Source organism: Bufo gargarizans, unplaced genomic scaffold, assembly GCF_014858855.1.
Source record: "Bufo gargarizans isolate SCDJY-AF-19 unplaced genomic scaffold, ASM1485885v1 original_scaffold_1485_pilon, whole genome shotgun sequence".
Lineage (NCBI taxonomy): Eukaryota > Metazoa > Chordata > Amphibia > Anura > Bufonidae > Bufo > Bufo gargarizans.
This window is the reverse complement of record NW_025334381.1, coordinates 97086-112330: the sequence shown is the minus strand read 5'-3', so window position 1 is coordinate 112330 and position 15245 is coordinate 97086. Positions and strand designations below refer to the sequence as shown.

At 43.6% G+C, this 15245-nt stretch overlaps 1 protein-coding gene across 1 annotated transcript in view; it reads right to left on the bottom strand.

The window, feature by feature from the left end:
• LOC122923335 (apoptosis-stimulating of p53 protein 1-like) overlaps window positions 1-15245 on the bottom strand; it is a 59096-nt gene that overhangs the window by 28050 nt on the left and 15801 nt on the right. Inside the window, 1 exon segment of the mRNA XM_044274119.1 lies at window positions 321-422. Within this exon segment, the coding sequence (XP_044130054.1) occupies window positions 321-422 (102 nt within the window).

Here is a 15245-nt window from a genome sequence, read left to right as displayed (position 1 = left end):
ATACAAAATATTTCTCAACAGAAACAGAAGAAAGCACTCCAAAACTCTCATATCTGGCCAATCCTATTTGGTTAGAAGGGTATCCCACCACCAAGATATCCAGCACTTAGCTGTAACGGCCAAAGGCATGAAGAGCAACACGACGGTCGAAATCAAGTATCACATGGCGAGTGCTCTGTTCATGGAGTGTGCCAGGTCATTTAGAGGATCCTCAACGGGGATTCCAACCAATTACTGTAATTCTGAATTCTCTAATAGTGCTAAGGTTTTCTGGATCAGACTACCCCCTTATAATATGACTGTAGACCTACGGTACCCACCTTTGCCACCAACATCTGTTGCTGGTTCTCGATCTGCTGCTGTTGACGAGAGGCCATATCCTGCAGTTCTGAAAGCGTCAGCTCCACTCTTGGGTTGCCCACCTATGTGAGGGTGAAACATAAAAATGCTAAGATTTAACACTGCTAAAAAGTTGCTTACACACAAAAACATACGTAATCAACCATGGTTCACCTCAAAACCCAAGCTGATGGATGCACGCACGTGCCAGATTGTCATATGTCAAATTGCCGTCCAAGTTGTGACCTTGGAAATAGCAATAGCCGATGAGAAGTTTCAGAAGTCTGAACAGAGTTGTTCTACATGTGGAATACATCCATTTGTCACACGTCTTGTATAGATGAGATGTATGCAAATCATCAGTCCTAACCCTAACCCCCCCCCCCCCCTTCCGTTTCTTGCAGCCATTTCCCCCCGGGATCGCAATACATTCACTAAACCATCCGTGCCTTTAACTCTGTGCAATCTAGTTTTGACATTGTTTCTAAAAATAAGAGGCCATTATAATAATAATCCAGTAAAGTGAAATGAAGAAAAGGATTTCCTTATTAAGATAAAGTCAGGTGAAGAGGAAATGTCTACAACATCCCAAAGAATCGAGTTCCTATTATAGCACAGACTCCAGAGACACAGTGAACCAGGGCAATGCTGACTGGCACAGACATACGGTGTAATCACTGGCACTTCTGGCGCAACCACCGACACACAGCACAGTGCTATAATGGTTATGAGTAAGGATCATTTTGCACGGATAGATAAACTGCCTGTAACGACTGCCGGAGCGATGATTTACCAAGTCGTTTAGACCTGGAGGACTAAGATTTATACTTTACAATAGTCACGCGTTTCTTTTCGATCAAACGATCACTTGCGCCCCCCCCCCCCTTTCATGCCGATTGCTTTACTAGCAACACGGAGATGTTGGTTTCATTTTTACATCACCGACAACATTTTTACATCACCATAAAAGATGCCATCAACAACAAACAAGAGACTTATCCTCTGTCGTTCCATCGCTGCACATACAGACGTGGACAAAATTGTTGGTACCCTTTGGTCAATGAAAGAAAAAGTCACAATGGTCACAGAAATAACTTTAATCTGACAAAAGTAATAATAAATTAAAATTCTATAAATGTTAACCAATGAAAGTCAGACATTGTTTTTCAACCATGCTTCAACAGAATTATGTAAAAAAATAAACTCATGAAACAGGCATGGACAAAAATGATGGTACCCCTAACTTAATATTTTGTTGCGCAACCTTTTGAGGCAATCACTGCAATCAAACGCTTCCTGTAACTGTCAATGAGACATCTGCACCTCTCAGCAGGTATTTTGGCCCACTCCTCATGAGCAAACTGCTCCAGTTGTGTCCGGTTTGAAGGGTGCCTTTTCCAGACTGCATGTTTCAGCTCCTTCCAAAGATGCTCAATAGGATTGAGGTCAGGGCTCATAGAAGGCCACTTTAGAATAGTCCAATTTCTTCCTCTTAGCCATTCTTGGGTGTTTTTAGCGGTGTGTTTTGGGTCATTGTCCTGTTGCAAGACCCATGACCTGCGACTGAGACCAAGCTTTCTGACACTGGCTAGTACATTTCTCTCTAGAATTCCTTGATAGTCTTGAGATTTCATTGTACCCTGCACAGATTCAAGACACCCTGTGCCAGACGCAGCAAAGCAGCCCCAGAACATAACAGAGCCTCCTCCATGTTTCACAGTAGGGACAGTGTTCTTTTCTTGATATGCTTCATTTTTTCGTCTGTGAACATACAGCTGATGTGCCTTGGCAAAAACTTCGATTTTTGTCTCATCTGTCCACAGGACATTCTCCCAGAAGCTTTGTGGCTTGTCAACATGTAGTTTGGCATATTCCAGTCTTGCTTTTTTATGATTCGTTTTCAACAATGGTGTCCTCCTTGGTCGTCTCCCATGTAGTCCACTTTGGCTCAAACAACGACGGATGGTGCGATCTGACACTGATGTTCCTTGAGCATGAAGTTCACCTTGAATCTCTTTAGAAGTCTTTCTAGGCTCTTTTGTTACCATTCGGATTATCCGTCTCTTAGATTTGTCATCAATTTTCCTCCTGCGGCCACGTCCAGGGAGGTTGGCTACAGTCCCATGGATCTTAAACTTATGAATAATATGTGCAACTGTACTCACAGGAACATCTAGTTGCTTGGAGATGGTCTTATAGCCTTTACCTTTAACATGCTTGTCTATAATTTTCTTTCTGATCTCTTGAGACAGCTCTTTCCTTTGCTTCCTCTGGTCCATGTCGAGTGTGGTACACACCATATCACCAAACAACACAGTGATTACCTGGAGCCATATATATAGGCCCAATGGCTGATTACAAGGTTGTAGACACCTGTGATGCTAATTAGTGGACACACCTTGAATTAACATGTCCCTTTGGTCACATTATGTTCTGTGTTTTCTAGGGGTACCATCATTTTTGTCCATGCCTGTTTCATGAGTTTATTTTTTTACATAATTCTGTTGAAGCATGGTTGAAAAACAATGTCTGACTTTCATTGGTTAACATTTATAGAATTTTAATTTATTATTACTTTTGTCAGATTAAAGTTATTTCTGTGACCATTGTGACTTTTTCTTTCATTGACCAAAGGGTACCAACAATTTTGTCCACGTCTGTATTTACACCGGTCAATGATTAGTAGCGATCATTCAGGCGATTATCATCCCATGTAAAAATCCCTACTTTGTACACTATGGACAACTTTGCAGCAATTTTTTCACAATCCCATTTTATTCGTTTGGGCTAAAAAAAAAAAAAAATATCAGTTTTTCTATTGACCTTTGTAAAAAAATAAAAATAAAATGTCAGCCGTTTCTGACACACAGGGGTTAAAACATCAGTCTATTTGCAAGCTGTGGCTTTCTGTTTCTTTTCAGTCCCCCTGGCTCATGCGTAGCTCTTATCTCCTGACCTCATAAAGAGCATAGCTCAATGGTTATCAAGCTGCTAATAATATGGCTAAAATATGTGTTTATGAGGTCAGGAGATCAGCGATAAGAGCTACACATGAGCCGTCAGATTCATAGAAGACAAGGTGGCAGCTTGCAAACGGACTAATTCTTAACTTCTGTATCTCAGAAACGGCTGAACATTTTAATGAAGTCCTCCAATTGTAGTCTATGTTTGCACAAAAAATATATTGTGTATATTGCTTAAAAGTTAATGACATTTATTATAATAATAATAATAATAATAATAATAATAATAATAATAATAATAATAAAATAAAGGAAAATTTGGAAAGTGAAAAAAAAAAACCTGACCACAACACAGCCGTGTGCAAGGAGCTTGTAGAGCAGCACAATATCTGCAGCTAAGTATTGTGGAGCTGTAGGGAGGTAACGCGACGCTGTAGGCTGGTAACTTGCAGCACAATAATAATAATAAAATGTATTTATATAGCGCCACCATATCCCGCAGCGCTTTACAAATTCATAGGATTCATGTACAAAACAAAAGTAACTGGCTAATATGCAACTGAAACACTAGTAGTCAGGGCCCTGCTCGCAAGAGCTTACAATCTATGACAATAGATATTCTCCCCTAAATGTAACTCTCCTAGTAAAAACATATCATTATTTTTTAATTTTTTTATTGGATGCCACTGTATGGCATCCGAGGCATCTGTTAATGTACACTTTGGCAAAAATGTGATGCGAATCCAGCCCAAGACCCTTCCTTACATACGTCCATATTCAGTTCCGTATATAAGTACAGATACACAGAGGTGTGACCAACAGCAGAAAGGTAAAGTACACACCGCGGCGCCAAGTAATGCAAATTGTACCAAGAAAGGCACTAAATATAAACGCCTATTATTATAACGCATGGAATGCAGAGCACAATATAAAATTCTTGTGTTTAACCCCTCGGCAGACAAAATCATTGTTGTGAATATTTCCAATCTCTTAACACTCTTCACGTTCTCAATCCCTGGAGCGCATTTTATATCCTCCCTGGAAGCCAAGGGGTTACAGAAGAGGCTGCAAATCCTGAAGCACAATTAGTTACAAGCGCCAGCAGGAAATCCTCTTAATTCATTCAGCATTAGAGAAGCCGAGACAATGCGCAGCCACCCACTCTCAACCCTGAAGGAAGGTAGCAGAAAAGTCGGCGATTTAAAAGGGAAAAAATAATAAATAAATAAAAATACATGGGTAAACCTGTAGCTTGACGCGCTGCTCTTTCCTCCTCACCCACATCGTGACAGGATAGTTGGGGGGAGGAAGGGCTCGTAGATGAGGCCACGGGGTCTGCAGGGGTTCAGACAGGTGTTACTCCCTGGAGAAGGAGTGTGCACACCAGTGAAAGGCGACAGGTACGTGCCTAGGAGCGTCTCGCGTACCAATGAAAGAGCATCTCCACTTTAAAGGAGGACAAACAGCCTCTTGTATAATCCTACACATTCCTGCAGCTTAACACCAGGCCCTGAACATCAGATCCTCCCTTTCCAAAGCCACAAAAATAATAATAATAAGCCGCGGCAACCTCAGACAGCCAGCGTGCATAACATATACACAGGATATAAGGGAGAGTGAAATAACAGGATGATTAAAAAATTAAAAATAACACAGCTTTGGGCCTCGTTCACATTTAGGTTTTCCAGGGACGTGCGCCATCTACATTTTCCACGGATAGCACATGTACCCATTGATTTTATTGTATTTCTTCACACATCAGTGGTTTTCTGTGAATTCACAGAGACATGCACTGCTTTGGTCCATGAGGTGGACCTAACATGACCATTGAAGTCTATGGTTCCATGAAAAAGCAAATCGATACAACACAGATGGCATTAGTGTTCTGCCAGTGATTCATGGACCATTGGTAGGAGATGCTCTGAAAGTTCATTTTGAGCTAAGCAGGTCTGGGGGGGGGGGGGGGGGGAATACTACCGGTAAATAGGTGTCATCATCCCCATGGGCTCCATTAACTGTATTATACGGTATATTAGCACTGGAAGATTGCGGACTATTTGGTACCATACACAAGCTTGCTTAAAGGGGTTGACCAGGGGGTAAAAATTAGAGGTAGACTGCCTTAAAGTGGTATATATATATATAAATATAAAAAAAATAAAAAAAGCCATACTCTCCCCCCCCCCCCCCATGCTCCCATTTGTAATGCTTACTTGATCCCTGCTGGAGAAGTGGAAACGAGCATTAAAACGGCAATGGATCAGTGAAGCAAGTACGGCTTTTTTTTATCTACCAAGCCCAATTTAAGGCGGTCTACCATAAATTTTTACGCTCTGGACAACCCCCACAGGCTTGGTTCTTAAAAAGTAGCAGAATCACTGGGGCAAATGGTTATAGGCAAAGTTGGATCGAATACATTTTTTGTTATACTTTTCTATAGTAGGATGAACTTTTCCTGAATCCCATTTTAGGACTACAGCAGGCACAGGGCGAGTTCACATCACCGCCATAGATCTCTGTTGTTCTGCTCTGTTAGTGGAGCAGGACAATGGAAACAATCGAAGTGCCGGATTCGGCACATAACTGAGATGGGTGGCGCTGAAAAGACTCCATTGAGTCCTTTCAGTTTCTGTTTGGGATCTTGTTTTTTCACCAGACAAAAAAAAAAAAAAAAGAAAGAAAAAGGTGTGCTTGCAGGCCTTTTTTTGTCCAATCTTTTGGATGGAATCTGTGACAGAAGCCTCAGAACAAAGCCTCTGACGCAGATGCGAACAAGCCCTTTAAACGAATGGCTAAAATGATCATTCACTGTTAAATTTCAAAGAACGAATATTCGTTTAGGTTGAAATTGTCCCTGTTAAATCAACTTTAGACTAATGTCTCTGGCCAGCGTTAGGCCCTGCACCAGTCATAACCGTATCGGTGTTTGCCAGAGTGTTTCTTTAAATGAACTGTATAGGATTAACGCCTTTTTCACACGAGCGCGGCGTGTGAGGGCCCGATAAGATGCGGGTGCGTTGCGGTAAAATGCAAGATTTTTCAGCGCGAGTGCAAAGCGTTTTAATGCGTTTTGCACGCGCGTGAGAAAAATCGCCATGTTTGGTACCCAGGCCCAAACCCGGACTTCATCACTGAAGTTCAGGTTTGGGTTCAGTGTTGTGTAGATTTTATTATTTTCCCTTATAACATGATTATGAATAATAGCATTCTGAATACAGAATGCAAAGTAAATTAGGGAAGGAGGGGTAAAAAAAAAATTATAATAAAAATAAAAAAAGTTAACTTACCTGCTCCATAGCTGCCGGTCTCTGTTCTATCTTCAGGACCTGGCAAAAGACCTGTGGTGACTGTCACTGTGCTCATCACATGGTTCGTCACCATGGTGAGGGACCATGTGATTGGACCATGTGATGTGACATCACCATAGGTCCTTAGCCGGCAGCTCAACATTACAGAAGACGACAGAGATCCGCAACTACGCGATCAAGTGGACTCTGTGAGTTAATTTTTTTTTATTTTTAACCCCTCCATCACCATTTTACTTTGCATTCTGTATTCAGAATGCTATTACTTTCCCTTATAATCATGTTATAAGGGAAAATAATACAGATCGGGTCCCCAGCCCGATCGTCACCTAGCAACCATGCGTGGAAAATCGCACCGCATCCGCACTTGCTTGCGATTTTCAAGTGGCCCCGTTCACTTCTATGGTGCCTGCGTTACGTGAAAAAACGCAGAATATAGAGCATGCTGCGATTTTCACGCAACGCACAAGTGATGCGTGAAAATCACAACTCATGTGCACAGCCCCATAAAAATGAAAGGGATTCAGTGCGGGTGCAATGTGTTCACATCACGCATTGCGCCCGCGCGGCATACTCGCCCGTATGAAAGGGGCCTAAATGAACATGGATGCTTTCATCCACACCCATCCATGGAACATGTCCGGTATTGCAACTCAGCTCAAATGATGTGAATGGGACTGAGAAGCAATGCCACGCACAACCTACGCTTTTCGACTCCTTGACTATGCCTGTGTGCCACCACATATTACAGCATTATATCCGATCCCAAAGTACCTAACTTATTTTACCGGTTTACAATCCAGTCATGGTTTTTATTTTATTTTTGCAAGCCGGAGCGTCCTTCGGTTGACGACCTAGAAATGACTGGTCTCCCGTGACGGAAAGCAACGTTATGAAGGACGCAATGTAAAAATCTGATTAAATGGTCGTGATGCAATGAGCGGAATAGAAGAGGGATCTTCTGAGAAACCGTGTGTAAACCCAGCCCGCAGGCATAATGGAAAATATGGACACACCCTTCATTCAGCTATGTATGGGGTCAGCACGGGACCACAAAAACAGGGATTCAGGTGTCTGGCTGGATCAACTTAACTACTTCCATGCATGCAGCATATGTTGTATGAACTGCATTCGCTCACAAATTTATAGGAGAACTATACAAATACCAAATGTGTATTCTTCCAATGCATCTAAAATAAAAAAGGAAGTTACACTGCAAAAAGTCAACTAAACTTCCATTGTTCCATCTCTGCAGGCCCAATGCAGACCTTGCATCTCTATGGGAACACAAATCTGTGTATCCTAAACATTGTGTAATCTAATGCCTTCCATCTGTTACCCTACCTCTTGATAAAATATATCTGGTCAGAGATTTATCAAAAGTATTGATCATGGGGATCCAAGTGCTGAGACCCCCACCGATCTCTTGAACGAAGAGAGAGAACCGCTTGCACGGCGCATTTCATCTCCTTGTTGCAGGAGACAAAGTGAGACAGACTCAAGAGTGTATGGGTCTTCATTCAAGAGTGCAGTATGCAAGCACTTCAGCTTTCCTCATTTCAGCGATCAGTGGGGGTCTCGGCACTAAGACCCCCACCAATCAAAAAGTTTTATGCGTCTCTCTGACATCCAAAGTATTTCAAAGTGCAAGTACGCTTTACTGCAGAGTCAGACTACACAGTGTTTGTCGTCTGTTACCACGGAGACTCATTGGTCTGCATGGGAGCTGGCATTACAACATTAAACAATAGATTTTAGTTGATAAGAATTTCCAAAGCTGCTTTTTTTTTGTTGTTTTTTTCTCTCTTGTTGGATGCACCGGAACAATTAAATGCACATAAATACAGCAATTCCCTGTCACTTACTTACAGCAATCACTCCATTCTTCTCACAGAAAAGAGCTGCGCCCTGCAATCAGACATTAGCAGGGTATATAGAACCTGCTGGCTTCCCATCTTCCCCCATTTTTCAGGTCCGAACAAAGAAAGCGATTGTTACAAGACAAATTTTCCTATATACCCGATCATGAATGATACAGTATTAACCCAGCAGGCAATTACAGGGTTAAGCGCAATGCATGTGTTGGCTTTTGTCCTGTGAACAAGGGTGTGTACGTGTGGGTGGGTGGGTGGGTGGCGTTCCATCCCTTCGTTCGCAGGACTCTGGGTAGCAGAACATTTGTTGGATATTAGAGTCATCCCAGCAATGTGGGCAGTGCCACCTCCTACTGACAGGACTGACCCAAGGCATCCCTCACATCTGGAGAGTCTTAAGGATGGGCTGCAAAAACAGAGCCTCTCCTGGGAACTAAGCAAAACATAAGGAACGCAAGAGGAAAAATAAAGGGGGGAAGCTCAGGAGTCTGCTGCACAGGCAGAACCTCTTCAGGGTCAATAACCATCATGCCCTTAACATGTATTTATGTAATGATCTGCCCGCAGCTTGTGCCAGGAAATTTATTTGCAACACTGCGTTACTGAACCGGGTCACTCCCCGACATGGTAATCTGCCCGCGAAGCAAATTCCTAACAATTTCTTACGTAACTGACAGGCATATATAGGTGACCAATGCCATTTCTACTTACCCAAATTTCCAAGGGTTTAATTAAGAGGGGATAGAACAATAGAAAGAATCCCAAATGCCCTGGACCACTGGCAGTGCCCTATGGTGCCAGGATGCCAACCGTCAGTTCCATAGACAAGGTCTCAACCAGCACTTCATTCAGTCTGATCTTACACCGCGGAGGTTCAGAGGAATGGGGGAGACTCAGGATCCTCGTTCTAGTGATCAGCGGGGGCCCCAGCAATTATTTATCACTCGTCTCGTAGATGGAGACCCCTTATGAAAACCCCATAAGGCTAGGTCTACACGACGACATGTTGTCGCACCAATGTTGCGTGACAATTTTTATAATGATAGTCTATAGTGTTAAACTGCAACATGCTGCGATTGTGACGCAACCGTCGCAAAAAATCCATTAGAAATTGATTTTTCTGCGACTGTTGCGTCGCAGTTTGTCGCATTGCGACACTTTAGACCAGGCATCCTCAAACTGCTGCCCTCCAGCTGTTGTAAAACTACAACTCCCACAATGCCCTGCTGTAGGCTAGTACCTGTAGGCTGTTCGGGCATGCTGGGAGTTGTAGTTTTGCAATAGCTGGAGGGCCACAGTTTGAGGATGCCTGCTTTAGACTATCAATATAAAAATTGCCGCGCGACAAATGTTGCACTGCAGTTGTGCCCCATCTGTCGCGGCGTCGTGTAGACCTAGCCTTAAAGGGGTTGCCTCAGAGACAACTTTAAAAACGTAGCCTCTGGAGTGTTCCGAATGACCGTTTCTGCCAGAGGAGCCGAGGTCGGCCAGGCGGCAGCCGTTGAGATGAGCGGCGGCCCTTGTATATGGCTCGAGTCCTCCAGCGCAGGAGCCATCCCTACTCAGCTGCTCTCCGTTTTTGGCTGGTCCAAAGCGTGGGGCAATCTATGATGTCCATATCTCCAACAGGGGATGTCTTGATGAGACAACCCCTTTAAAACTGAATAGATGATATGATGGGTGCTGCTGTATACTGGCTTATAGGCCTGCAGGAAAAATACATTCATTACCTCCGGCTAAAATAAAAGGTCTCGAAGAAGACGCGGTGACATCCAGGACAGGCTTCTCTATGGGGAGCGCCAGCAGTCAATCATTGTGTAGGCCTCTGCTGTTTACACAAGGAGTAATATGCTGAATACGGCATTCCTCCTGCTCTGCTGACTAAGGGTTAAACGCTTATAAGCAAGCCATGGCGATGAGAGGGAGGTCAGAGAAGAATGACCCAGAAGCCTGGAGAGAAGAGATCCTTGTATACCAGGCGCGTGTGCAGGGATTTTCGGATTATGCGCTTTCAGAAACCGATTCAACTGTTACGGGTTACTCTGAATCGTGGGGTCACTCGGTTATTCATACAGACAGGTTATCACGAGAGGTTATCACTGCAGGCAATGTGTATTTGGAGGCATCTGACAATTACCGGGCATGCACCTCGGGCACCTCCTTCTGGACTTGCAAATAGTGAGTCCTGAAGCCCACGCTTCAATATTTTAAAGGAGCAGCATAAATTAAAGTCACCCCCCACCTCCTGATCATCTCTGGTGGGAATATCCCTTTAAAGGATCTTTCGTAATAAAAATAAAAAAATTAAAATCTGTAATATATGTATCAGTCATAAAAAAAAAAGGTATATAATCAGTTACGACGATATCACAGAGATATCATTTTAAGTCCCTTAACTCTTAAGAAGTTATTTAAAGGCTGAAAAGTGTCAGCTGCAGCAGACAAGAAATTACGGGTTACGTTCAAGTGTTTTCTTCCTCTGCAATGGAAGAAGCCTTAGATGGAGGAAGCTCGGGAGACTGGATTCATGTACTGCCATGACATGAGCAGGATGCCGCTGATCGGTGTCAGGGGTGATCTACCATCTTCCATATACCAGGAACAGGAATGGAAAGGAAAACTTTGATTTTTACGTCTCCCTGTTGACAGGATTCAATGCCGTTTTAAAGGGGTTCTCCACTTTGGACAGTTCCCAATAGTTAGAAGGGTCCCTTGACAATTACCTGATCTGGGACCCCCAGTGATCAGTTGTAATCTGTGGGGAAACCTGTTCAATTTCCCTGCAGCGCCCCAACAGGGGTAAAGAAGCATTACACAGGGTCCATTTAAATAATAGGGAGTGTAATGCAGAACAGGACAGGTCCTCCTGAATATAGAGGACCCCCTTTCTATTGATTTATAATTCTCTTATAGCGGGGACAAGGCAAGTCACTTACATTTTAGGGTGTATTCAAGATGCAGGAGGGGTAGGGTCATCAACCTATAGAAACACTTGCATGTATAAAAAGTGGAAAATGTTCCTAAAAGGTGTATTCCAGTAATTTCAAGTTATCACCTTTCGACAGGATAAAGAATAACTAAGATTAGTGGGATCCTACTGCTGTGACCCCTTCCAATGAACACAAGTAGGGGGACCTGTATACCCCACAAGGCCCTCTAAAATGAATGGTGCAGCAAGTCAAGCATGCACACTGCTACTCCATCCATCTCTATGGGACTACTGGAGATTGCCGAGTACAACGCTTCGCTATCTCCGGTGGTCCCATAGAGATGAATGAAGCAGGGCTGTACTCGTGATCAATGGGGGTTGCAGCAGTAGGACTCCCACCAATCTAATGCCCGATTCACTCCGGCGTTTACTTGGTCCGGCAGAGGAACAAGCCTGCCAGGTCCATACTACAGTGTACACCCGGCACCTATTCACTTTAATGGGGAGCGGCACAGGTCCTGTCCGCAGCACGGCAAATATGCAGAGAGGCGGCAGGACAGAAACCGCTGCACGCAGGTAAACGCCAGTGTGAAAGTAGCCTAACAGCATCCATGTCCGGCAGTTGTTATACTATGAGTCAGCAACTCCAGCCAAATGTGGTGGTAACGGAGGCTTTGCTATTCAGCTTCCTCGTATTGTTCAATGTAACACAGTTGGCTCCTCTGTAATAACAGGAATGAGATAAGACCGGTATAATAAGGGCTTCAAACACTTCCGATTTATGCCACTTTTACACACAGATTTTCAGGCAAAAGCAACAGAACCGCTTTCCTGGCTGATGACTGATGTGCGTCATTAGTGGAAATATTCATTAAAATGAAGGAAAAGAAAATAGGCTTTCTGCAAAACACAAGAGGAAGTGGCAACATTTTCCTATTATTGTTTATATTATTTACATGCGTTCAACTTTTACACAAATGTGAAAATTGTAGAAATTGTAAAACTGCGCTTTCAAAAACAAACAAACAAACAGCAGTCACAGCTCTCTGCAGATAAACATCCAGCAACACAGACCTACAAAGCAGACAGATCCAGAAACGTACCCATCATAATATCCCTATTGTATGTACCAATATACTGTACAATTGGGAACAGCGCTCGTGGGAACATCTGTTCCCGATAATTTGCCCAGTTATCTGTCCCTGTAAGGTTGGTTGGTTTACCAGAGGGTTAAATGAGAGGGACAGTTGTGTATGTGTGTAAATGTAAATATATATATATATATATATATATATATATATATATATATATATATATATATATATATATATATATATATATATATATATAGCCAATGGATGGAGACAGAAGACTGATATTTGAACTAGGTTTGACAGAAGACAGATATATACACAAGTTATCGGTAGTTAAATAGATGAAGCTTACTATACATTGACCATGTTTTGGATTTTGGAATTATATACGCTCTTATAATATTATATATATATATACACATACATATACATATATATATATATATACACACACACATATACACACACCCGGTGCTGTACTACATACCTAACCAACAGGAATGATAACCTACAGCATGATAAAGCTACGACTGTACTACTAGAAATATACACAATGATACTTTTAGGTGTTACCGTTGCGACGCTCCCCCATGTGACGGTGTAGGAGGACACTTTGATCTTGCTGAATTCTCCATCAGAGGTGATCTCCTGAACGCTCTCCAAGTGGGTCAGTTCCATGATACGGGTCTTATTTTAACTTATCCTTATCCCAAAGGAGGTAAAAAATTCATAAATCAAACCATTTGGAGCAAGCCGTAAGAAACGAGGAAAGCGTATATAAAGTAGCCCACAGTGCTCCGGAGCTGAACCTCAGGAAACGTACTCTGCGGTTTGACACGGTGGCAGAGTCCAACCCATGGGTGCACGTCGTTATCGATATGAAAAGCTGTCCCCGAGCCTGGATCAGCAATGAGTGAATGGAAAAGACTAGTGGATTTTGCCAGCAGTCAGACACCTAATCAAGGCAAGATCAACCGAGCTGTCAGCTCCCATCAGCGTCATGTCCTGCACACGCTGTACTTGCTGCGCGAGGTCTGCATGCAGCACGTCACATTCCCCCCACCCATCCGCATTGCCTCGTCTCTGCTGGGAACGTGTGGGCACCTTCGCTTTGCAAAACATTTGCATTTATTGTGCAGAATGAATTTTAAACATGTACAAATAGGCCCCGGGGACGGGAAGCTCGGTGCCCTAGCTAATCTAAAACTTGACTGCTCAAGAGTTGACGTTAATTTAGGAAAACAAAGGAAGCGGGAAAGAGGATCGGCGGAGGAGCTTCCGTGACTCATGTGTTATGTAAGTGCAGGTGGATCGGAGGCGGCTATTTTTAGAGGTTTCTGACAGGAGCACTCTTCTGACTTAAAGGGGTTGTCTAACTTCAGCAAATGGCATTAATCATGTAGAGAGAGTTAATACAAGTCACTTACTAATGTATTGCGATTGTCCATATTGCCTCTGCTGCTCGTTTCCAGGGGTTACGACGAGTTACGACCACCCTGCAATCCAGCAGCAGTGGTCATGCTTGCACACTATAGGAAAAGCACCGGCCTATGTGCGCTCCCACGCTTCCGTCCACCAGACAGGGCTGTGCCTTTTCCTATAGTGTGCAAGCGCGGCCACCGCTGCTGGATTATATAGTGGTCTATAGTGGTCGTAACCATTGAAACCAGCCGTGTACAAATGTGATGGGAAAATGAATCCAGCCAGCAAAGGAGGCAATATGGACAATCACAATACATTAGTAAATGCCTTGTATTAAAGCGCTATTCCCATCATAGGCCGCTCTCCATTCATTCCTATGAGAGCACCGAAAATACGCGAGCACTGGCTCGGCTATTTCCGTCAGCCCCATAGTGGGACTTTGCGGGCTCAGTTCTAAGCATAGGTGCGGCTCCCAGAGGTGGGACCTGCACCTATCAGACATTGGGGGCATATCCTAGCGATATGCCCCCAATGTCTAAGATGGGAATTAACTTTGTCTACATGATAAATGCCATTCGCTGTAGTGAGACAACTTCTGTGTGAAGACGCAGTCTTAGGGCTTTTTCACATGACTGTATCCGTTTTTGCAGACCGCAGATTGCGGATCCGCAAAACACGGATACCAGCCTTGCGCCTTCCGCATTTTGCGGAATGGAACATCCTCCTCCATGATAGAACAAGTCCTATTTTTGCCCGTATTTACAGACAAGAATTGGACATGCGCTCTCTTTTTTTCCGGGGCCACTGAACGGACATACAGATGCAGACAGCTGTCATGTAAATGTTAACTTTATTGATAACATCTAGAGCAATGTCCCCCACAACATATGGCCGTTCAGTAATTGCAAAATCACAACTTCCACCATGTACTAAGAGCCTGCGGGTATCAGAGCATGATGGGAGTTGCTGGAGAGCCACAGGTTGAGATCACTGATCTAGAGACAGGCAGACATGTCAGGGTGCTACTGTTATATGGCCATTAGTGACCAAGGGTAGTGCCCCCGATGCCCCTGAAACCATGACAAGTCCAGCTGCAGCTGGTAACTAGTGGTGAATCTGGAAGCTGCCCACATCAGGTCAAAACCTTGCCTGCCCCCCGCGGCGGCCATCTTTTGTGGGTAAATGCAAAATCATGTGGCCATTGGCTAGTACGGTTGAGTAGAGTATTGGACGTATGCAGCAGCCACAACATGTACATAGGACCGTAGTCCTCTTCAGTCAGCGCATGAATGAGTCAATCCATATACTGATCAGCCATA